At 50.6% G+C, this 25,283-nt stretch overlaps 1 protein-coding gene across 4 annotated transcripts in view; it reads left to right on the top strand.

Moving 5' to 3' along the window:
• Window positions 1-791: 791 nt before the first annotated feature.
• Window positions 792-25,283, top strand: part of Edn3 (endothelin 3) — a 46,187-nt gene continuing 21,695 nt past the window's right edge. The window contains exons 1-6 of one of the 4 annotated variants that reach the window (XM_069990145.1): window positions 792-1,046; window positions 1,520-1,823; window positions 17,081-17,254; window positions 18,229-18,306; window positions 19,044-19,084; window positions 20,605-20,622. In XM_069990145.1, the coding sequence (XP_069846246.1) occupies window positions 995-1,046; window positions 1,520-1,823; window positions 17,081-17,254; window positions 18,229-18,306; window positions 19,044-19,056 (621 nt within the window). In that variant the 5' untranslated portion in view covers window positions 792-994 and the 3' untranslated portion in view covers window positions 19,057-19,084; window positions 20,605-20,622. Of the gene's footprint in view, window positions 1,047-1,519; window positions 1,824-17,080; window positions 17,255-18,228; window positions 18,311-19,043; window positions 19,085-20,604; window positions 21,221-25,283 lie in introns of those variants that run through there. The other 3 variants (XM_069990144.1, XM_069990143.1, XM_069990146.1) reach the window with 3 other exon arrangements.

The raw sequence follows: 25,283 nt of genomic DNA on the forward strand, positions 1-25,283 counted from the left end.
GAAGTTGTAGCACCTTTTATAACTCATCTAAGAAGAGGCTGTGAGTGGGGGTCACGGGAGTTATTGAACCCCAAGGTGTGTGAGAGGAGGGTCGGGGGCTTTACAGATGCTTTCCACCTCTTGTGGGGGGCCCCCCATGTCTGTGATCACACCAGGTCTCCCAGCTGTCTGGGAGGGGGTCCTGGGGGAGCTGGGAGGCTAGGAAGGAAGAGAGGGACTTCTTTGGGGTATTTCCCCCTGACAATTCTTCACTGAAGCTCAGGCCGGCGCAGGGCTGTGAGGACACCCCAAGACCGCTAACTATTCCAGAATGCTTGTAACTTTGCTCCCCACCACTACCCCACCTAGCAGCCCGGCGGTGCCCGTGAGTCACGGGTGTAAAGTACACCGCGCCCTGGCACCGCAGCCCGGGCAGGGGAAGGTGTCATCAAGTGAGCCCCAGAGCACCTTGTTTCCTTTCCAACTCAACACAAGTCCCTCTGGCTGCTCTGGGGAAGGGGCTGCCATTCGGGGACGCGGGTCCGGGACGGGACAGCCCGAGGAGCGGATCGCAGCCTGGTGCAGCTGTCCGACCCCTCACCCCCCCCCCCCAGGCCTCGCAGCCCCCGCCCCCGGCCGGCCCGGGGTGCGCCTCGCCCCAGGCTGCCGCTGCGCTCCGACCGGCTCCCCGCCCCCGCGCCTCCGAGGCGACCCCCGTGCGCCCCAGGTTCAAAGGCCCCGCGCAGCAGCTCCAGCCCCTCCGGGAGGCGGGGAGGCGAAGGGGGTGGTGCAGGAGCCAGAAAAGCCCCAGCCACGGCCGCCGGCCCTTGGCGGGGATGGGCAGAGAGCTCTAGAAGTTCGTGACCACCGCCACCAGCGCTTCTCGGCCGCCAGAACCCGGGACGCAGCAGCCGGTGCGCGGCGGGACCTCCAAGCTGGGCCCAACCCCAGTGCCTTTTCGCAGCCCCGAACGGCCGACCTCCCGGCCCGGGCCTCCAGCGCCCGATCGGGGTTCATGGAGCCGGGGCTGTGGCTCCTCCTCGGGCTCACCGTGACCTCCGCCGCAGGTAAGGGGCGGGCGGCGCGCCGCGCGAGGCGCCAGGCACACAAAAGGAGCGGGGCAAGGGGTCGGTGCCGCTCGGCGGGGGGCGGGGGCTGCGGCCCCAACCGCGCGCTCCGGGGACTTGTCAGAACCTTTGCAAGCTCCTCGTTCGGAGACCGCAGGGAAGGCTTGCCCAGACGCCCCGAAAGTGCAGCAGGCGTGCAAGTTTCCTTCCATCCCGGGCAAAACCGTTTTCAGACTTTGCAGAGAGTGCACACAGCTCGCAAGCTTTGCACCAAGTCTGCACGTAACTTACAGATGTTCTAGGCTCCGGGCACAGGATAGCTTTGCAAACTTCGTGGGACCGAGTTGGCCGCTAGTGTGCAAAGTGCATGCAGCCCGTGGCTCCCGCGCAGGGCCCGAGGAGACGGGGGTGTTGGGGTCTCCCCTGCAGCTCGGAAGGGCCCCTCAGTGCGCCCCTCACTTGGCCTCCTGCAGGACTCGTGCCTTGCCCTCCGGCGGGGGGCTCTGGCAGGACCAGCGTGCCCCGGGCCCCTCTCGCAGCCGGATCCGAGTGGAACTGCGAAGAGACGGTGGCTGGTCCCCACAAGAAGACGGGGTCCCCCACCGCCGTGCAGGACCCACGCGGCGGGCCGGAGCGGGCACCGGGTCAGGCCGGGGGGCAGGCAGCCAGGGGGGACCCCGCGCGCCCCCGCGCCCGGCGCTGCACGTGCTTCACTTACAAGGACAAGGAGTGCGTCTACTATTGCCACCTGGACATCATCTGGATCAACACTCCCGAGTGAGTTGCCTGCGGCGCGGGGGGAGGGGCTCGGCCCTGGCACAACCTTTGGCTTCTTCAGGGCCTCCTTTCTGCCTTCACCCAGTCTGCGTGCCCCCCCTGCACTCCTCACCCCCCCCCCCAAGCCCGGCCCAGGAGAAACTCAATCTATAGCTAGGAACCCAGCAGGCAGGGGCTCTGTCAGAGGGGCAGTAATCCACCCAGGGTATTAGACACCTGAGAAGTCTCTCTGAGGCTCCTTTCCAAGCCAGCTCTCCTGCCCCGGGGGCTAAGCAGGTCCATCCAGCTCCTGACCCTTCCAGACCCCAAGGAAGCCAACATTCCTTGAAAGCAGCCCACTTCCTGCGGAGAGGCCGGTGGGCTCAGAGACTCTGACAGCCCCCTCCGTCCAGGCTGATGGCCTGGGCTCCTGGTCCCCTGCCTTCCCGGGCGCTGAGGCAGGGTGAGGCACCCACCACTGCCCATCCCCAGGTGATTCATGCCCTGGTCCAGGCACGCCCCAGAGGACCCCTCCTCTTAGTCCTTAAGAGCTCTTACCCAGGGCCTGGCAAGCCGATGGAGCCATGGGAGCGCTCTCCGCTCAGTCTCAGGAGACCTTTCTGCTGAGACATATCTCACAAACACTCTAGAGGACTTGACCTTGCTCTGGCCTCCACCTGGTTTGCTCTCTGAATCGGTAGAACCTGGCTTGAGCGTGCCACTGTTTGCGTCCATGCTGTGGTGGTGTTGGGATCTTGGGAGATGCTTCTGCAGCTTCTCACTAGAGATTCCTCCTGGCTGGGAACTTGGCGATGGTTGTGAATGCAGATTGTTGGCCTGGAAAGACATCTTGGCTACCATGGAGGCATCTCCAGGCTTCCCTCGTGATGTCCTTTCTAGCCTCTGTGACCCTTTGGGGGTCAGCTTTGAGGTGTCATTCTTACCTGAACATCTCAAGAAGGAAGTGCAAGGGAGGGTAACCAGGGGACCAGGGCTCTACGCCCTCTTCAGCCTCCGCACAACGCCAGTGTGGGTGTCAGGGCCGGCATCCTGTGGCTACCTGGTCATTCAGCTAGATGTCTAGCACTGAGATGGACCCTGGTTAATGTGCCACCGTGACCACCAGACAATTCTTCATCCCTTTGAACCAAGGGCTTTATCCTGAGCTGTCACAAAATTCTCTTCCTGATCCTGATGCCAGGATTTGTTTGTCTGGCTGCCTCTGATGGGCCTCCGTAGTCACGAATGCATGATACGAGCTAGGACTTTGGGGCTGTCATGGATCACTTTCTATTCTGGGACAAAGTCACGGTCATCTTTTCTTGTAGGCTCCATCATCCTGTCACTTGTCTTCTGTGATTCTGATCCTCTTGCCTGTGTGATCTTGCCAAATTAGCCCAACTGAGCAGAGATCACTGGGCAGCCAACAATGGGACAGAGCCCTGATTTTAGTGAGCATCCCATGCTCAGACTCCAGAAGTAGAAAGAAGCAAGTCCACCCTGTGAGGGGTAGGGGACTCTAGGGGAAGGGGCCTATGGAGACCCCTCGGGTCTTCCACCTGTCCTCCAAGGCCCTGAGCACTAGCTGGGGAGGAAGTGGTTACTTGGGACACACTGAGGTGTTTGGAATCCTACCTCAGAATTTTGGCTTGGCTCATGTGGCTTAAAACAAATCTGGGATCTTTGACTTTTCCCAAGGTAGCTAACTTGATCACTTTCTCTCAAAGTTTACCTCTTCCCTTTGCCCTTACTCTGTTTTGCTCTAAATAGTGGGGCGGGGGGGGGGATGGTGGTGAATCCAGTGTGTGTATGCCCAGAGCTGCTTGGACAACAAAAGTGGCAGCCACCAGAGCACTTTGAAACTAGACAAAGAAAATCAATATTATAAGGAAGATTTTCCTATACAGCCTTTCTACCTTCCTGCAGCCCACCCTGATGCCTTCTTTTCCTTCCTCCCTTAGATGGGTCTACTTGCTGTCTTTAAAACATCTGGAATAGGATTATAATTTGAAAAAAAAGGGAAGAGGGGGAATACAGTGACAGGGAGCATGGGAGGTGACAAAACAGAAGAACCTAAAGAGATACTGCGTGGAGTTAAAGGTCACCATGTATGTGTGATACTTCCAGAGGCCCGGGGACTGTTCTATCTCAGCTCTACTCACCCTATCCTCCAGACCTCCTAGTCTCACTGTGTGCCAGAATTTCTCCTCCAGGAGGTGGCCTGCTCCTGGTCCCTTCTGCTTTGGAGCCTGGAGGGATCTTGATGCTCCAGGATGAACTTTGAGCGTTTCAGCCAATCTTCCTTGAGTCCATGTGGTTGAATGGAGATCAGCCCACTTACAATCCAACTTGGTCTTTGGAGCACATTTGTGGGCATCTTCAGAGGGCCAGGCTGAGACTAGGGTGGCTTAGGCTGTGTCTCAGGCGGCATCTCCGCAGCTCAGGAATAATGTAGGAGACCCTGCCTGCATCCTTGTGGGAGGGTGACTGTCTAGGCCAGTCTGGAGACAGAAGATCTGAGCTTCCCTGTCTCTCTCGTTCTATTCCTCAAACTGAGTTTGGTCAGCCCTTTCTGGCAGCGCCCAGAATGCAGTGGATTCTTGGTAAGTTCTGCCTGACTTTTGGTTAAATCCTATACCTGATTCCACCCCCCCCCCCCTGCTCCCCCGCACCTTCGTGGCTTCAGCAGCTCTGGTCCATAGGCGCCCTGCCTCCCCTGAGGTCTCTTCATGCAGGGTGTGCGCAGAGCCCTCTTTGGAGAGCCTGCGTCTCCCTGCAGACATTGGCGGGACATCAGTTCTAGCTGTGTCCCACCATGGCCTGGTTACAGAGGAATGTCAGTCTGTCAAACGGTGACTGAGCTTCAGAGCACCCCACAAAGCCGGCCACGCCCCTCCCCAGCCTGCGGTCGAGGGAACCTGCCATCTGTTCATTCCAACACGGACATATGAGCAAGGCACTGTGATACTGCGATGGTGACCATGTTTTCCAAACAAAAATCCGAGCCACATGGCTGACAAGTAGGAATGTAGTTGTGGAAAGAGCAGGGCAGGATTTTGGAAAGATGAGTGTGGTGGAAAGTCTGGTATCTGCAGTCTCCATGCGTTGGAGCTTCTCTGCGCCTGGAGTCCTGGCTGTGATGGCGGGGTGGGAGGGGCTCCCCGCCTCCCCTCTATAGGGTGTGGGCTGCAGTGAAACTGTAGTTCGCAGGGACCCCTGGGTCTCCCTGATCCCAAGGACCGACTTTCTCCTGTGGGATGTCCAGCCTGCTGCCCAGGCTTACTTCATCCCACAAGAATGACATTTGTTTTATGTTCTTTTCCTTCCCAAAGAAGTAAAGAGTAAAATCATCATCATCATCATATTTAACAAAACATTTGAACTGGCATTCTAATGGATTCTACCACAAAAAGGCAGCATCACTACAAATTCTGACCTTGTCTCTTGTGTTCGTCAAGAAAGCCTTTGACCACATTTCCAAGTCCCAGAATATCCTGGGGATGGCTCTGGAAGCCCAGCTTTCTGTAGACTGGAAACAGCTGGGTCCCCCGCCCAGAGGATCAGAAGGAGCCCTTTAAGTCACCTAGTCTGTGACCCGGCCCTGAGCAGGAGCACTGGTGGAGACTTGGCTCTTTGAAGCAGAAACACGATGGTTTTGTGGTGTTATGGTTCAAGAATGGTGTCAGGAGTGATTGATCTCAATATCAATGGTAATGTGGGACTTGGCCACACATCAGTCATTGCATGCCAGTCAGCCAATGAGAATCGATGGGCTGCCGTGTCTGCATGGCATTGGGCTGGGCTCGGGCCTATAACCAAGGAAAGACCTGCTCCCCCATCCTGACTCCTGAAAGGTGGTTTTGTTTTTTGGGGTGCTGATGCATTGTATAGTTCTATGACCTAACACAGTTGACCTTTGCACGGTGACTTGATAGACATAAATAGGCACAGGAGCAAAAGCCCACATCCCTGGTCCACCTCGGTGTCCTAGGTTTTGTTCTGGAGAGATATTATGGGCTTGTGGAGAAGCACGAGGCTCCCTGTTAGCCTTTGAGAGCCACGCGAGCCTGTAGGCCTCCCCGCACACCGGCGGTTGAGAACTAAGATCCCCAGCTAAGAGAGACTCAAAGACCCCTGCTCCATACCCAACAGGACTTTGCTTAATGTGGCTATTGCTCTGTACACAATCTTCTTCTGGCTGATGCCCCACTTTGCCTTCTCGCTATCTGGTGCAGTCACTAAGACTGGGCAGGGCCGGGGCTGGGTCTGTTTGAATCCAAGCCCCATGGGTCCTGCTTTGCACAAATGTTCACTTTTGGGGTTGAGAAAGGGCATCCAGGCTCCCTTCACTGACTTCTCTTAGAGGGGAGCGGACCCCACTGTCATGGTTAGGAGCTCAAGCCAGGGCTCACATCATTTTTGCTGTAATTCTGAATCTCCTACCGAGGACGCGTGCCCTCTGTGAGAGCAGGTCTCTATCTGCACAGGGGCAGTCGCTGGACCTTGAAGAGTAAAGGCGTTTGGAAGAAAGCATAGGAGAGTGCATGGGCAATGGTCACTTTGCATCTGGTCAGCACTCAAGGTCATGTGGCCATCAGGGGGCCAATACAACCTTGCAGAAACCTTTCCCAGCCAGAGACGTCTTCCTGCCCATTTGGTGTAGTAAGGGGCACTAATGACTGGAACTTTCTTCCTCTAGGGCTGCAGAAGTTGGCCTTTTAGGGACTTTCAACTCTAGTTTTCTCTCATCCTTCCGCAGTAACCCAGCACGAGCCCACACCCTCTGTCCTAGAGGCCTCGGGCATTTCCAGAGGTGAGGTGCAGGTGCACAGCCATTAAAAGTCAATTAGCATAAAGTTCCCAGACTCTGGGAAAGGCCACCTGGCCGCTTCTGCTGCTGATAAGCAGCTCCATAAAGACGGGGAGGCCAAAGGTTGCAGCAGGTGGGATGAGATCTGTGTCCTTCCTTGACATTTCCTGGTGCTCCCTTTGGGCTTGGTAAACAATAGGAAGGTCTGGGGACTGGGCAAGGCGCTCCCTCCACAAAGTGGGAAGATGTCAGTGGAGGATGGGTTGAAGGACCCGTTAAGCTCTCCAGGGAGATTTTTGGAAGGAAGAGGAGTCTTGTACCTTCTTCACAGGGGAATTTGGCAGACTGTCACACCCAGGGTTTGCAGCTGAGGATTCATGGGGCATAGGACTTCATTTCCCATCTCCGGGCCTAGCATTACCAGCGTCCTGACATGGGTACCATATCCTGGGAGTTGGAAATACCATGGATGTGGATTTAGGAGGAATAATTCCATGCTGTACTTTTGAGCAGGACATGAAGAAGAACATGGCTCTGGCTGTATAACAATGCTCCTGAACTCTGAGTTCCGACCCATCATCACGGTTTTCTTTCACTCATGAGTTGTGTTTTCTAGTCACCAATTCCATCCCCTGCTTGGAAACCTAGCATACGTTGCATGTTGGTTTTGACTTGGAATTGGGGAGTCCTCAGATCATTTGATAGCAAGATGCTTTAAAATGTGAGCACCTTGGGGCTCAATTTCAGAGTTTGTTGTAAAGGGTGACACTACAAGTTGACCTTTCCCATGGATTCCTGGGGACTGAGAACCCCGAAAGCTGCTGTATGGATGTGAGCTGTCTGGGGGCAAAGACCGGCTTGGCTGGAGTGCAACTGACCCAGATTGAGGCCCCGAAGCAGTTTAATTTGAAGCAAGAGCACTTGGGTAGGAAGAGGTTGTGACCCAACGTGACCCTGAGACAGCATTTGGATTTCTGCTAGATGAAAGGGATGTTGCAGCTAGGAACTTGGCCTTAAATCTGAAAGCAGATGAACGTCTCCAGCATCTCTGGTGTGGTTTATCCCTGCAAGAATTTAAAACAAAGGAAGCTGGAGGCAAACAATACTTTCCTTAAGAAGGCTTCATAGTGGTGGCTGGAATCAGCCTGGCTTCAGAACTCCAATTCTTCCTTCCTCCCTCCTTCCTCTCTCCCTTTTTCCTCCCTTCCTCCCTTCCTCTTTTTCTCCCTCCCTCCCTCTCTCCAACAGTGGGGAGTTGTAAAGGGCTCCAGATCATACTTAAGGAGATTCTGTGTAGCCACAGCCCAGTTTTGAAGCAGTTCTGCATGAGAAAATGTCCTGTTCTTCCTTCATGTTTCAATAGACAACAGAGAGTTCCTGAAGATGAGAAACACACCCATACACACACAGGAACATGCACACACTTTATACATACCCATGCACAAACACAGGCACACCCATGTGTGAGTGTACACAGACACCTCCCACCCCCCTTTGAGATAGATATCATTTGTACTCAGAGAGAAAATAAGTCTGGAGAATGACTAAATGCAGTGATAAGACAAATTGCTTGCCCAGCCATAGTTTTTTGTGGTGTTTTTTGCTGGTCATGGGGCCTGAACTCTGGGCATGGGTGCTGTCCCTCAGCTCTTCAGCTCAAGGCTAGCGCTCTACCACTTGAGCCACAGCTCCACTTCCAGCTTTTTCTGCTTATGTGGTGCTGAGGAATCAACCCCAGGGCCTCATGTATGCGAGGCAAGCACTCTACCCCTGAGCCACCTTCCCAGCCCTGTGTGGTTGTTTTTGTGAGTGGGGTGGTGCTGAATCCTGGCCCACCCACCAGATCTCCATAGAGCCACTCAACGGGATCATGTATCTGCCTGTGTTCTCCTCTGCCCTGGCCTGGATTCTTAGAGGCAAAAGCTTTCACACAACTTAGCAATGTTCAGCCTGCCTTCTTTTATGGCCTTCTCAGGCTGACTTAGCAGGAGATAAACGGGAACTCTGGAACACAGCAGGACAGAGATGTACATCCTAGCCCAGCACGTTGAAAACCAGAAACAGATTCTTCGCATGAGTCAGGTCTGGGGAGGGGGTTGGCCAATTGGAACTCATGGCAAATGGCTAATGGGGACAGATTTACTCCACAGCCTGAGGAGTGTCACATAGCTTCGCTGAAAGAAGACACTAATTGAGGGCTACCCATCTTTTTTGGCTTTTATACGTACGATTTTTTTTCTTTTTGTGGATGTGTGCCAGTACTGGGGCTTGAACTCAGGGATTATGCACTCCTGCTGAGCTTTTTCTGCTCAAGGCTGACAGTCTACCACTTGAGCCTCAGATCCACTTTTGGCTGTTTGGTGATTAATTGAAGACAAGCGTCTCATGACTTTCCTCCACAGGATGACTTTGAACCACAGTCCTCTGATCTCGGCCTCCTCAGTAGCTAGGATTACAGTCATGATTCACCAGCACCCAGCTTATAAATAGGATTTCTGCAGGATTCTTGTAGGGCTGAGAATACAGGCTGTGCAGATGTTTAGGAGGCTCAGAACCTCACCTGGAAAAACACTGTAATTCAATATTTGCAGAATGTCCAAGTGGGTACAAAAATTCATCATTGACAGAATATCCACATTTCTAATAAGGAAGGATCTGTTCTTGAGCCTCTGCTGCATCCTAGCCCGGGCTTCCTGGGGGAGGGTCAGCAAGAAGTATCTCTAGTAAGGACCCTAATATTCTGAGTTTAGGGTACGTGAGACCTTTGTTGGAGCTGTCAAGAGAGCATTGCACAAGGTCACACACCATTATACTAGAAAATGAATATCTTGTTATCACTGAAAGGGCATGAGCCAGAGTTGTCACTAAGGACTTTCCTATCCCAAACGTGGACGCCTTGAACATTAGCCAGGCTGGCTTCTCTTGTTTTCGGTGTATCATTTAAAAAGATGTGTGACAATATAATATTTAAAAAATCCTTCCTTGCAGACCCCGTCCCCATGAGAAAATCTGCTCCCTTGATGTCCGCTCTGTTTCTACCACAGGCAGCTATTTTGAGTCCCATCTGTCTGCAGCTTTGCATAAAGTTATAATGAAGCCAGGCCAGACAGATGTGGGTCCTCATGCCTCCTTTCGACCTGGAATTTGTCAGGAGTGCAAGGGCCCGGAGAGAGAAACTCTAGCCCTGCTTCATTTGATACCTTGGAATTGCACAGAGAAGAGGACGCCTTAGCTTTAGAGGGCTCCATTCCCCACCCCTGGGAGGAGTTTATTTCCGTAGCTTTGGGGGATGGGGACTGTAACTGGAAAAACCCCATACCTCACTAGAACAGGGCATTTTTCCTATCTGTCTCCTTCCTGTGACCCCTGTGCGAGGGGAGGACTAGCTGAGTTCCAGTGATCTGGAGGACGATGGATTCCACGACTCTGGGGTTATTTAAAAGCTCAGCCACGTGGCTTTGTGCCACAGAACACTGTAAACAGCTTGAGAGATGCTGGGACTCCTGTATTGTGGGTGGGGCAGGAGACCCATGCGGAGTTGTGGTTTGCCTGCTGGAGAGCAGGTCTCCAGGCCCTTCTCCTGGGATTGCGCTGCTTGAAGAGTCCCAAGTGGTGGAGCAATTTGGAGCTGGGTGAGGCCTTTGAGGAACCTAGCCGGCCTTGCCATTTTTCAGATCCAAAGGCTGACCTCTGCTGTCCACCCAGAACTCTAAGGGAGCGAGTCCTCAGTGTGGCAAGATCTGGGGCTGCCCTCAGAGCACTGCCTACAGCATGGCCTCTGCCTTGTCGGTCTGTGAAGCCTGCACTGTCCATCATGGTAGGCTGTAGCCTCATCAGTGATGATTGAGATGTAGCTCCTCCAGTTCCAGTCAACTGGACAAAACATGGAGTAGAAACCCACTCGTTCCATCAACCAGCCCAGAATTCATACATTTGGGATGGGTGATGCGTAGTCATTTCACAGATGCCCACTATTGACATGCAGGGGCATTAGTCAGCATCCACAGCGAGCCAGACACCTGTCGTAGAAATGAACAAGGAAGATGCACTCAGGGACCCCAGCTGGTATGAGAAGGACAAATTCAGGGAAGCCACACCTGCAAGGAAAAATGGCCCTTCACCTTGGGTTTGAAGGCTTAGTAGCATTGTTTTGGAATTCCTTACAAGCTACACAACCAGTCCCCAGCACATTGCTCTCTCTGCCCTTGGTGTTTCCAAGGGCTCCATGGTCACAGGTCCTTTCTAGGGCTTTGGGAGCAGCTTTTCCCATGGCAATGGGAAGAAGAATGCTGAACAAGCACTCAGACTTGGGCCCTTCCAACTGTAAGCTGAGATTTTCTGCAGCACGAGTAAAGGAACCCCCCATCTCCATGTTTTTGAAGAATAAGGTATGCGTGTTATTATTTTAGAGCCAGCAAGTGTGCATATTTTCTGCTTGTATTCCAAGGCCATAAAAGAAAGCCTAGGCTTCCAGATCCATTTTCATTCTTGGAGATCAGAAAGACCCCACATGTATTGTCTGACATTAAGGCCTCACCCACTGTGGCTTGTACAAGCACTTGGTCAGTGGACAACAGGCTCAACAGAGGACACTGGACTTCTGGGTGGTCAGCCGAGTGCTAGGGCTAGGCCTGGGCCTCTGGGGTGCAGTAGGGGTGGGTACTTGACCCCATCTACTCCAGGACAGTACGAGCCAAGCTAGATATTACCAAAGGCACTGCTGAAACAAATGCTCTCTGGCCAGCCGATTTTGCTGGCTTTTTCCTGATTCAGGACATGCTCTTTTGTATATTATTGTAGGGAAGAAAAATCTCTGATTGTCCCCAGCAGCTGAGGAGACTGAATACCCTTCTTGTTACACCAGACGTCCACCTGTCACTTCATGAACGTGAGGTCCTGGCTCAGCGTTCACTGGGCACAAGCAACAGACACCTAGTCCAGTGAACAATACACAAAGGAGGTTCACTAGAAGTACTCAGGGTGTTTTAACTTCAAAAGAAGCAGCAGCCCAGGCTGAGAGGAGAAGGGAGAGGGGCCAGGATGCAGGAGACGGTGGGGGTAATGGTCTTGTGGACAAGGTAGGACAGGGCCCTCTGACAAATAGCAGCTCCAGAGTGCTTATCTGATAGTGAGTGCCTTCACTGAAGAGGAGAGAGAAAGGGTCTGCTGGCCCCGTGGGGTCACCTGACCAGTCCTCCAGCAGGAGAAGTGAAGCCAGTGGTGGTCAGCCCCTCAGGCCCCCACACAATGGGAGGGAGATGATTCTGAAAAGATCCGGAGCCAGAATCAACTGACTGGCCTTGGTCTCTGGAGAAGCCCAACTCTTTCATCTTTGGAAGCAAGTGATCCTTCTTCTGACTTAAACAAGCTTGCCCACACATCTGTACATAGCAGGTGAGCGCATGCAGACACCATTGAAGGGAAGGGTGTGTTTATACCCTTTGACTGCCCCACCACTTGCTATAGCTCCCCTATCCTAACTCATGAGAACCAAGTCCAACCACTGATGTTCAAAAGATAGAAAAGAATGTAACAGATACTACCCCCTCCCCCCTTCCCCAAAGCACTGAGCTGGGGTAAGCAATGGGTTAGCAAGTGGTATTTTCCAAGGAAGGAATTTAATAAAATCTGAAATCGAGCCAAAGCTAGGAAGCATGCTGGGGTCTTGAAGTTGTTTGTCTAGAGAAAGGTGGGAAGGGATTGAGTCCTGGCTTCTAGGAGGAGGCAGCAGTGTCCCTCTCCTCTCAGTGGCTAGTGTAGTTCCTAGAGCCTTGCTTCTGCAGGCACAGAGTCACCTTATTGCCTTTGCTTCCCCACTTCAGAAGGAGAAATGGGGCTCAAAGGAGACCGACCATCATCTTGACATGTATTCTAATCATGCGGTGAACTTACCTGACCTTCAGGATAGTCAGCCAAAGCTTGGGCTTTAAAATGAAAACAATTGTATTAATAAAGAGAAAGCTAGCACTAGGGGCTAAACGCTGTCCAAGGGTCTTGACACCTGTCTGGCTTTCCTTTATGGGGTAAGCTACAGAGTTGTACATTTAGAGACCTGGGATGACCAGACTTGTGACAGAAATGAGTGGAGGATAGGAATAAAGTACTGGGGATGCTGAGGACTGGGGCAGAATGGAATACTTAGGTGCAGTCAACTCCAAGTGTGGCTGCCATGTTGGAATCTGGGACCTGGATCAATCCAACTCCTAGGTACTCAAGAGAAACTAGAAATGCAGGTATTTTTGTGACATTTCTAATCTAACAACACTGACTGAAAGTAAACAATGCCAATTTGTCAACTTTTGTATGAAATGAGAAATGCTTGTGTGGGGGATCCTTTGTTGGTCTGCATTGTACGGTTCTCCCAACCCTGCTCTACGCCTCAAAGCGCTGTGTGCCTGTTGCCTAAACACTGCTTGGCCATTCAGAGGGAATTACAGTTTGACACCATTTTCTGAAAATGTAGAATTCGGAAGGTAAAGCCTTGTTGCTCTTTCTGGGCTGGCCTCTGTGACCATCTATGTCTGTTCTTTAAATTCAGAAGAAGTCAGTTACCCATCAGGAAAATGGAAATAGTTCATTCCTTTAGGAAAAGACAACACAGAACTTTAAGCAGTGTTGTTTTAAAAAGTCACTTTGCTTATTTAAGAACTTCTTGTAGAGATAAATGAAGTGCTTTCAGCGGGGTGCTACCCATGAAGAATGGATATGAGAGACTTGGGAGTTTAATATTTAATGGCATTTGTATATGACATTTGGGAAAACTTGACAAATAAGGAACACTGTGATAAATAAGACCCTAGCACCCCCACTGCTGATCAAATAACAAATATTCACAGCACACAAAAATTGAGAGAAGATTTATTACACGAACACATACAGCTTAGACATCACAAATGCAGGTATGATGGAGAGCATTTTGTTTTCTCATTTCTGCATCTGCTTCTCTTGCATTGAACTCTAAGAAAACATCTATGTTTTAAGGAAACATCAATGGCTGGGCTCTGTGTCTTCAGAGGCATCAGTGTGTGGAAGAGCTGCCTGTTTCTATAAAGACCTACATTCTGCAAACCCTGCTGCTCGACAGTAGGCTGGCACTGTTGGGTACAGGGTGCTGGTTCAAGGTGGTCAGCCAATTTAGCTTTATTTTCATGGTACCACTGTTCAGCCCCTGTTCCCAATTCAGGAAACAGGGAAAAAGGGCAGAGACACAAATACAGTGCATGTGCCCTTGGGGTAGGCAGTGGTGAGTGACAGACCTGCCCAAAGGCGAATATGGCATTGCTGGGCCTTGTAGACTTCGGATTCTTTATTGCCCTTCTTATTGCTTAGTCACATATCACAAGTGTGGGCCTGATTGAGGGGACTTTTTTTTTGCCTCATGAAACTCACAACTCCCAAACCAAGTAAGTAATAGCAGTAGTAACTTTCATTCACTGTTGATCCTTTGCTAACTATTTCCCATGTAGCACCTCATCACATTTGTCCAAGAACACTTTGTAATCAGGAAATGAGGGAACAGTGATTATCATGTAAGTTCTTTAGAATGTAATGACAGAATTGCCAGGTTATCTCTCTGCACTCTGTGCATCTGTACATGCGGGCTTGACATTTCCCTTCACCTGAGTTCAGACTCCAATAGCATATGAAGTTCTTGGAGGCACAGACACATATGTATCTTTCTGTATCCAAATCACAGTTGGAATGATACTAGGAATAGAGCAGGTGCTTGACAGAAGTTAGAGATTCTTTGTAATGATGTTCGTGGTTGTTGTATAGAAGAATCCAGTCTGTTAGACTACAATTACCCCACAATTAACTACCAGTTGCTTGTTTGATAGTTCTCATCTGCTCTGCCTTATGCTATGTCTGTAGTTGGTTCTAAAGAAGTAAAAGACTTAGCTTCTATTCTTGAGCAGCTGGAATTCAACTCTGAGACCTGGCTAAGAAGGAACATGACTTGCCCTATGGGTTAGAGGGATATCCAGGACCTTCCCTGGGCTATGCATCTTTTGCTGCAAGGCATCTATAGGCCTGAAAGTCATATACCCCTTCTTCTAAACCAAGTCCCACCTATTCAGGGTCCCCAATCACACTTCCAGGGTCTGACCCTCCATGTCAGAAAATAGTCTTCAGCTTGCAGGGTGACCAAGGGGCCTCTGCCTGCAGGGCGGATGGTTAGAGCTGCAACCGAAGACATCCACCTGGGAGTGGGAGGCGATGGTGCCAGATACCCTTGGTCTTCTCTATGCCAAGTACCCTCAGAAGTTCTCAAATTCTAACTTTAATGCTGGACTTCCCAAGCATTGTGAAGTCACATTTGTTCAAGTTGGGGGCGAGAATTCTTATTTAAGAGCTTGTTAAGTTGATCTAAAAGTCTTTTAATGGTTAGATTTATGGACGGAAGGCCTCCATTTGAACTCTTGTTCCAAACCCTGCACATGATCATTAGAGCAGGCCCTGCCAGAGGGGTGCTGGTCATCTCTTGACTGTGTTTCAGTTCCTGGGGCTGGCTTCTTTGTAAACATCCTTGGAAACTGTGGGGATGTCGGCATGCAGATGGCTGCGTTCTGCACTTCTAGAGAGGTGTTAAACATGTCTCTATTAACAAACACCTCATGGCCTTGTTTCCTTACCTAAAACACTTTGGATCATTTTTCCCCTGTCGAGTGGCTCTCCACCCACAAATGCAGAATCAGCTGACAGCAATTTCAAAATTGCAGGCCTCTCTGTTGATGGAAAAATGGAAGCGTTGTTATTCCTTGTGTGTAATTTTCACCAAGAAAATGGAGGACTGGATTTAATGTCAACACTTAGAGATTTAACATGGCCCTGTTACTGGAAAAATATACCTTTAGCCAAATTTGGACTCACAACAATGGTTGCATTGTTGTGTTTTCTGTCCCGTCCACATCTGCTATTTCCGAGGAAAACGGGACTTGAGGAGAGGTCCAGCTGCAGACAGGACCCTGCTTTCTTTAGCTGCACAGCTGGGTCTGCCTCCGCCCGCAGGATCCGTGCGCGTATGCTATTTCTCAAGGCACTTGGGTGGAAGGAGCTGGGACAAGAGCAAGAGGAGAGAGTTGGGCTGGACGCATTCTTGGTCTCTGCTCACTAGCACAGCAGGGAGGGATGGGCTGCTCTGAGCATCTGGTCACTGTGGGGTGGCCCGGCCTGATTTCCTTTCACCACCCCAAAAAAGGCTCCATGGAGTGTGTTTCTAAAGAAAAGAAATTCAATTTGGTTTTATTTTGAACATGCAGAGAGGATGTGAGGGCCCTCTTTGAGCTGGGTAATTGGTGGTACTCCACGGACCTCATTGAAACCCAGGTGGCTCCATCTCTGAGGACAAATGAGAAAACCAAGACTTACTGGAAAAGTAGCTCTGTTTCTTGGAGTTATTAGTAATTTGTCCCCTAAGTCATGTTCAGTTCTATTAATGAATGAGGCATATGGCATTAACTCCCCCCGGCCCCCCAACTGGCATTGTCTTTCTTCTCCTTCGGAGAAGAATGGCTCTCCTTTGGAGAGCGATGGTTTGAATATACATAGGCATAGGAAACATATTTTAATAGTCATTGCTCCAAACAACACCCCTTCCCACGTTGGCCATAAACAGAAGTGGTCAAGGGTTTCAGACTTTTTTTGTTTCAAAAGCAAGTTTCCCAAGAGCAGCTCGGGCTTCAGCCACCCTGCCAAGCCTGCGCCACCGCCTCCTGGAGGGCACAGTGTTCCTTCTGATGTGTGTGTCTTTGAGGAAGTGGTGTCCACAGGCCGGGGTGCATTCCTGATGACCTTTGTTGTGTTCATCGCCGTCTCTGTGCACACAGCAAGTTCTGCTCGGTGCCCTTGGAAGAAGCTCAGTTCGTGGTCGACTTGCTGGGGATAGCACCCCCAGTGGGGTTGGCTATCGGAGCCTCATGGGTCCAGCGGTCTGAAAGTCCAGGTGCCCAGGCCTGGGTGCTGGAGCTGGGGAGGTGGGCGGGGCCAGCCTGGGGTCACCCGGATGCTCTTGTCAGGAACTGGGGCGGTGGGAAGCTGGAGACCCTCCAACTGTTCTTCATTATTTCTCTCCTGCAGGGAGCGAGCTGGAGGCCCTGAATGGGCTCTCCAGGATAGGAGCCTGCCCTGAAGGATCCATCTTTTTGGTTTGATCTAGAAAAGGCTGAAACCCTGCCACGTGCTGGGGAGCCCGGGGCACAGGGGCACCTTGCCCGTGGGAGACCCGTCCTCCTCCCTGTCTTTCCAATCCTTCCCTCCACCCTCTCTTGCTGCCTAGGGGCTGGGGAGCCGGCTGTCTTCTGGCTGGTGTGGTTTGTGCTCTGCTGGGGTAGGGGGAGGCGGAGACCCTGCCAAGCCTCACACAGGGGCCCCCGGAGGTCCATGTTGGGAGGAGGGGAGGAGGCCCGGGGGCCCCGGAGGTCCGTATCGGGAGGAGACCCTGCTGCCCTGAACTCACTGTGCTTTGCAGGCAGACGGTGCCCTATGGACTCTCCAACTACAGAGGAAGTTTCCGGGGCAAACGCTCCTCAGGGACCATTCCAGGGAGCGCCCCACCCTCCACGCAGACCCCCTCACGCTGTGCTTGTGTTGGGAGAGATGACCGGGCATGCAGACGCTTCTGCACGCGCCCCCTGGGTGTCAGGTATGAATCCCATCCGCTGCCAGACCCATCCGCTGCCAGCCTGGGGGCCTCTTGAAGGTGTCTGCAGAGGGGCTCAACCAGGTCTGGCTGCCCAGGAGGAGGAGGTTACCAAGCCCAGAGGCTGTTGACCTTCCTGTCTTAGAGGTTGGGCAGCACAACATCCCCGATGTGGGCTGCCTTTTGGGAGGGAGGCATGCATGGGCACAGCTCTGTCTGTTTTGCCTCCATGTTGACTTTCAGCAGCAGGTTGCACAGATCCAGACACACTGTCCATTTTGAAGGTTGGTAGACCCAGCCAGCCTCCCAAATGCACATTTTTCTGCTTCTTCACAAACAGCACCTGGTCCTTCTGGCCCTACTGCCCCCTTTCCCCGTAGATAGCAGGGCCCTGTGCACCTGGGGGTCCTGTCTGTCTGCTCTAGCCACCTAGTAAAGGCATGAGTCATTCTAGCAGGTGAAGCAGCAGCCTGGGCCAGATTCAGGCTGACCTCCTTACAGACCGGTTCATGAGGCAGGTGTCCTGCCAGTGGTCTCTGTCTCCCTCCCTTTATTTTGTGCCCAGACTCCACAACCCAGCCATGTGCAGCATCCCCTTCCAGCCCACCCCCGACGGCTCATGTTGAGGATGTGGCTCTCACATCCCTCCTGACAGACGAGCCCCAGCAGGACTGGTCCACAGCCACCGGGTTCTAGGGCCTGCTGTCTGGAAAGCCCAGCATGAACAGCACTTTCTCTCCTCTTCCTGGGCTTGGAAACATCTGATGAGTAAGCGGGGAGTGTGTGCTGTACTTTGTACACACCCACCCACCCACCAAGCGCTCAGCGCTCGGGATCCGTGCCTGAGATGCAGTCCCTGGGGAATGTGCTAATGTGCTCGTTGGTGGGGAAGAGGAAGTCATAATTTGACACTGAAAAAAAACAGCCACATGGAAATGCAGGCTGACTCATTAAAATCAGCTCTTTTTCCCCCACAGTGACTCCAGGGAAGCCAAAAAAGCAGATAAAGAAAAGAAAGGGAAGGCTGGTGGGGCCCGCAGAGGCCTGCGTCAAAGGTGAACGCGTGGGTGCCTTCCTTCACAGGGCATGGGTGGTGTCCGGGATCAGACAGTAGCCATGGGGACCCCAGAGCTGCACTCAGAGTTGACAGTGATTTGGGGGCCCATTGACTCTGGAGACAGCACAAGCTGAAGCTGGGGACAGTCCCCATCACATCCATGGCCCTGTTGAGCCTGCTGTGCATTCTATCTAGTTCTAGGCAGGGATGCCCGGCATGGACGTCACTGGGCCCAACCAAGCCAGCTGCTCTACTTCCCAGAGCTCCCACAGGCAGGGGTGAAGACAGCCTTTGAGCTGTCCTTCTGATTTTCCAGCTCATTTATTTTCTTTCTTCTTCCTTCCTTCCTTTCTTCTTTTCTCTATTTCTTTCTTTCTCTTTCTCTCTCTCTCTTTTTAAAAAAAACTTGCTGTTTTTTGTTTTTTTTTTGTCAGTCATGGGGCTTGAACTCTGGGCCTGGGCACTGTCCCTCAGCTCTTCAGCTCAAGGCTAGTGCTCTGCCACTTGAGCCACAGCACCACTTCTGGTTTTCTGGTGGTTCATTGGAGATAAGAATCTTACAGACTTTCCTGCTCAGGCTGGCTTTGAACCTCGATCCTCAGATCTCAGCCTCCTGAGTAGCTAGGATTATAGGCATGAGCCACGGGCGCCTAGCTGCTTTTTTTTTTTTTTGAATGAGTAATCCTGAGGGTTTTCTTCAGCCAACCTGGGGTTATTTGTCCTTCTGTCAATCAGAAATCATTATTGATGACTTGCCAGCGCATCTGCACAGCATGGTAATCTATGTTCATGGTAATCTATATTCACGGTTATCTGTGTTCACAGTTACCTATGTTCACAATCATCTCTGTACATGGTAATCATCTATGTTCATGGTCATCTATGTTTACAGTCATCTATGTTCATGGTAATCATCTATGTTCATGTTCACGATCATCTATGTTCACTGTCATCTATGTTCAGAGTCATCTATGTTCATGGTAATCATCTATGTTCATGGTCATCTATGTTTACGGTCATCTATGTTCACTGTCATCTATGCTCAGAGTCATCTATGTTCATGGTAATCATCTATGTTCATGGTCATCTATGTTTACGGTCATCTATGTTCACTGTCATCAATGTTCATGGTAATCATCTATGTTCATGGTAATCATTTATGTTCATGGTCATCTATGTTCATGGTCATTTAATGGCCCAAAGGCAGCTGGGAACCCTTCAGGGATTTATGAAGGGAGGTTAAACCACATCCAGCGTACAGGTGGCTTTCCAGATTGGTGGCTGATCACTTCTGGTGGTCTGGAGAGGGATCTGTCAGCATCCATAATAAAAATAGGGAGTGGGGGGCGGGGCAGATGCAGAGGACAGGTCTCCCAGGGGAGTGCGAGTCAGACCCCAGCTGCCCTCCACTTGACCTTTTCATTCTGCCTTACTCCAAACTAAGACTCTCAATGAGGGTGGGACGTAATTAAACCATCCCTCCATTCCATCATGTATTCATTCACTCACTCACTCAGCAAAGCACCTGCTTTGTGGAGACACTGTTCTCCCTGTTGGGGACACCACAAAGGGTCTGCAAGGAGCTTAAATGGTGGTGTAAACAGATAGCAAAGAAATAGATACAATGTAGGTGAGCAGCAGAGGACAGGGCAGCAGGTTGAGAGTGGCTGTGATTTGTGACTGAGCAACCAGGAATAGAATCATTGGCCAGGTGACCTTGGCACAGAGACCTGAAGAGGTCAAGGGGTGAGTCACAGGGATGAGCAAGAGCAGGGGGGGACAGGAAGTGCAAAGGCCCTGGGTGTATCCCTAGAACAGCTAGCAAGGGAACCTGGTGCAGAAAAGGCAGAGGGTTTTGAGGATTTTGCTATTATGGTTTGTCATTACCTTTCTGTTTCTAAGATGCAATTCAAATTGGCCAGGTATACAGGTGTGGCCTCGGAAGGCGGGTTTCCAGGACTTTATGATTCAATGAAGCTCCTGGAAGAGCAGTCTTTCATGATACCACAGTCCCTGCCTTCCTGCAAGACTAGTTTAGAAATACCAGAGACACATTCATGAGTGCAGCTATTAAACCATCCTTGGATGGTGATAGTCAGAATTGGAGCCGGGCTACAAGAGGCCTTCTGCCAGGTGCCCTGCTGGGATCTTTCTGCTCAACCCCCCCTTTCTGCTGGCAGCTCCGAGAGGTGTTGGTGAGGGGACAGCCAACCCAGAGTCAGCTTTCCCAGTGAAGGAGAGCAACTCTCCTAACTAACATACCTCTCTTTTCTTTTGTCCCTTTTGCTGGAGACAGGTTGAAGTCAAAGGCCAACAAAGCACATAGACCTTAGGCGGCCTCCACTGCTGCTGATCCCCAGTGGACTTTGCCCTCGCTGTCCCTGTCGACCCTCCATCTCTTCCAAGAAGGAGTTATTATTCCTATATAGTTCAGATATCCACCCTTGTAGACACAGTGAATTTACCTGGGGCAGATCACTCATCCAGTAGACACCCCCCCCCCCGCCCTACTTAACAGTTTCCTCTATTCCATGAATGCCCACATCCAAATGCCCCCAGCCTCCTAAATGGGTAAAATGATCCCAGATGTGCCCCAGGGCCAGATGCCTGCGGCTCCAGTTTCACAGGAAATTGGTTTTAGAGAGGTATGGTGAGTGGGAACTCCACTTAGTGGGTTTTGACATGATTCCTCTTGGAGAGTAAGTGCACACCAGGCTGGCCCTTTGCAAAGATAAACATGTGTCTGTCAACTTCTGAAGACTGCACGGTATGTGTGAGTTAGTAAGAATGCCAGGCATCAGCTTGAAACTGGGATCATAGCCGTAGTTTATGAGTTAGCAGCTTAGAGGACTTAGATATTTTCAGCTGTACTTGGGATTCATTAAAAGACTACATCTCAAAAGAGAAGGAGAAGGAGGAGGAGGAGGAGGAGGAGGAGGAGGAGGAGGAGGAGGAGGAGGAGGAGGAGGAGGAAAAAAAAGAAGCAGCCTGGATGTTTGGGGGGGGGGGGAGGGAGAAAATGTTTTCTGATATCCAGCGCCGGGCATGCCACGGTGCAGGCATGTGTTTCCTATGGATGTTTTCTTGCACCCTGTAACCCTGAGCCCGAGCACGTTAGAATGATCATTTGGTTGAAGCACAAGGCTTCTTTGGTTGAACACTTGCTTTCACAAATAAATGTGGATCTTTGAAGAGTGGCCTCAGAATAAACCACCAACTCTTTGCAAATTATGTGAATTCCTATTCATCTATATAGTTGGCAACAACTGGGAATTAGAATTCCTGATGGTTCAAAATCTGTTTCAGCTGTGCTTTTTTTTCTGCCACGCTGAGTTCACAGCAAGTGTGTGCAACTGTGACTTGGCTGTGTAAAGTTGTTTTCATGTGGCCCAAGCAAGGAGAGGCGGCCCACATCCCCACCTGGTCATAGCACAAAGACAACCTGCTTTGAATGTGTGCCGAGGCCACATATGGAGAAGCTGGGTGGTGCAGAGCAAAGCACTGGCCTCTTGAGGACTATTGTACGTTATTACAGGGAGAAAAGTGTGTATCTATCAGGAGGAGGTGGAAGCGAGTGGTTTGTTGGCAGGATTTTGTATAGTTTAGAGAAATGACTATTTATTGGGGAACTATTCTCTACTTCAATTCCTTTATAGGCTCTGTTATACGTGAAGTCACTGTATATATAAATGTATGTATGTATGTATATGTATAGATAGACAGATAGGTAGATTGTAAATTGTGTTTTAAATGCAAGCTCATATTCTTTAGAGCTGGAATTATTTTTGAAGAGGCATGCGCACTGTTTGGCACAGCAGGGAGATGGTATCTCGGAGAGAAATTCATTCATGGTGCGAATGCTGAGAAAATGCTGTCGAATGAATAATAAAAAAGTCTGAAAGTTTGCTCTGATTTGTGGGGTTTTCCTTCCTGTTGGTAGGTGCCTGGCTGCACATCAGCTTTTCATGGCCTTCTGCAGATGAGAGGTGGGAGTGAGAATTTGGGAAGTAGAATCCACCTAAAGTCAATTAGGGAGTGAGATGAGGAGCAGCTTGAATATTAAGGAAGGAGTGGGGTGTGGGGACCATCCAAAGGAGAGAAAACATTCAGGGCAGGCAGGCAGAGGGGGTGTGGGGAGATGGTTGGCACCTTCCCTTGCTACTACTGTAGCTTCACACAGCCAGGTCACTTCACCCCCAACACTGCACTGGGGCATTGGGGGAGGGAAAGGGGACCTTGAAGTCACCATGGGGTGGCATGCTTAAGCCTCTCAACACATCTGTCTGGGATGGGATGCTAACAGGGAGTGAGTTTTCTCTCCCTCCACCACCTCCAATCTCCCTATCCCCTTCTGACTTAGAGACCTTCAACGGGAACATGTAGACAAAGGCAGAGACTCAGCCAAAGAGCAAAGATAAATCCAATATTCCGAGTAGCCTTGATCACTATCCAATCTGAGAAAACCCAAGAGCCTCTTCTTTTAATTAAACTCATTTTAGAGAGTTTTGACTTTGATGAATTGAGAGTTGGGTACTAATTTATTCAGCAGGATGTGGAAAATGGCACAGCAGGAGCTGCTGGTGTTCCTGGGGGCGGGTGGGGGGGGGGTACCGACAGAGCTGGAAGCTGGTAGCCCTTCGAGCGGCTGTAGGCACCAAGAGCAAGGGTGGACAGTGGGGAAGATCCAAGTATCAAGTGCGAGATGTGATGAATTTTCCTGGTGCCTGGAAGAGTAATGTACAGGCTGTCTACGGAGTGTGAACAGGACCAGCTGCAGAAATTGCAGGGCCTCACTGAGGGATGAAGGGCGGAGAGGAGGCTCTGTGTGCCCATGTGGCCGGGGCAGCAGCAGGGGTGGGAGGCAGGGTCCTTCTGAGCATGCCCCAGCAGCCTTTTCAGGAAGTATACAGAAAAGGGCTGTGGAGTCTGGACACTTGGATTTGCTACCAACTTCTAAATAGCACCCACCTTATACTCACTCATTCCAGTTTCCTTATGTACAAAATGGCCGCAATGTAAGCAGCCCTGACTACCTCACAACTTTTTCAAGAGAACAAATCAAGTATTTACATCTTCAAACTTGCTCAGAACTAGTCCCAGTTCTTGTTATTTATTTATTTATTTTATGGAAAGTTGCACATGGAAGCCTGCTTTGGAGTCAAGGACGTACTTCAAAGTGAGAGTTACTTTGGTTTATAGAAATGTGTCAAGGTAGTCAATATTCTCCTCCCTAGAAATTTCCCCCAAACTCCAAATCTTACATGCAAATTCCTAAGTACTCTATCTGAAAGTTTAAGCACATACAGTTACCTATTGTTTAGTACAGTATAAATCTACTTGAGCCCTTCTGTCACTGAATCTACAATTTCTTTTTTCTTTGTTGGCAAGGATGCTCAGAACTGCTGAGATGTGGATGGTACTTAGTGCCTGGAAATTGTAAGAATCAGTAACTGTCAGGGGCCAGAATGAATGAACATAACAATCTTTTGGCATGCCTTTCTCGTTAACCCTCCCGGCATTCTAGAATCATGTCCTCAATAAATGAGAGAAGCAGGGCTGAGAAGTGGAAAAGGTAGATGTGTCAGGGATTCATGGTGGAGAAAAACAATCCTATGGGACAGCGGAGGGTATACCACTGACATTGCTGCTTCCCTCTCAGCCTTCCTCTTTCCCTTTCCTTTCCTTCTTCTTCTGTCCCTCCACTTCCACCATCTTTTTTTTTTTGGCTACTATGAATCTATCTTGTGGATCTTCCTGCTAATTCACATAACAGGAGCCACCAGGGGTCAGTTTGCTCAGCCTTCAACACCACATGTGGAGACTGATACCCTCATAGGCCCATAATCCCCTTTTCACAGCCTCTTCTTATTCACAGGAGGGGATATTTATAACAAAGGTTCCTGCTTCTTCTTCTCCCTTGAATTGCATAGCAAGGGTTCCCTTTGTCTATCTTGGTTTTAGAAGTGACCAACCCCAGAAAGAGAGAAGAGTCAGACACAGAGACACAGAGATGGGTGACCTTCACTCAACATAGGGACTATATAATTCACAATAAAATGAGATAGTACCAAGGAAATTTTTACCAAAGGAGGGGCCTTGGCCCTGCCAGGGAGCCAGGGGAGACTTCCTGGAGGAGTTGAGTAAGAGCCAGTCAAGTCAGGACACTTGGGAGGAATAGCCCAAATAAGGGGTAGAGCCCGAGGCTTGGAAAAGAACGGGGAAGGGCCCTGAAGGATGGATCAGAAGATGAGCTGTGAGGCAAGAGGGTTCCTGTGAATTTGGAACCCTCTTGGCATACCTGAAGTGAGCAGAGTTTCTACAACTCACTTTCCGAATGGCTGGTTGGTGCCTTGATAGGTTCTTTGTCTTGCTGTTTCTCAACCCAGCCCTGGATCAGGCCTTCTAACTTCTTCCCACCATCTTCTCACAAGAAGAGTGGCACTGCAGATGAACTTCCCAGAGAGTTGACCCCTGACAAAGGCCTTGAGGGCCACGGAGTAGGGCATTTGTTTTGCCATGTGGAGTGCTAATTGAATATACCCACTGAGTCGTAGGGAAGAACAGGGTTCAGTGCCCACAGAATCCTAGGGAGGAGCAGGGCTCAGTACACATTGTAAACAAGAAACATTTTTCCTTCTAAAATACTTGGCTCTCCTGCTGTGTCACTATTAGTAAATATTTACTATTTTCATACACAGCAAATATCTTGGCATTGCTGTTACAAATACTCTTTCCATGTAACTGGAAAATCACCACAGTCAGTATGTGACTGTCCAATTTCCATCTCACCTAGATGTCATCGGTCAGTGGGCTGGATGGCCAGCCATTGCAACTCAACACCTCTGCCATAAAGCACTCGGTAGTGAATGGCTCCATCTTTGTCTTAAACCTTGTAATGGATAGTTTTGCTGGGGATAAAACTTTAGGTTGACAGCTATCGTTCCTTGGTTGTCTGATGACGTTATCCCATTCTTT

The sequence above is a fragment of the Dipodomys merriami genome, unplaced genomic scaffold (assembly GCF_024711535.1).
Source record: "Dipodomys merriami isolate MVZ:Mamm:240054 unplaced genomic scaffold, mDipMer1.0.p SCAF_39, whole genome shotgun sequence".
Lineage (NCBI taxonomy): Eukaryota > Metazoa > Chordata > Mammalia > Rodentia > Heteromyidae > Dipodomys > Dipodomys merriami.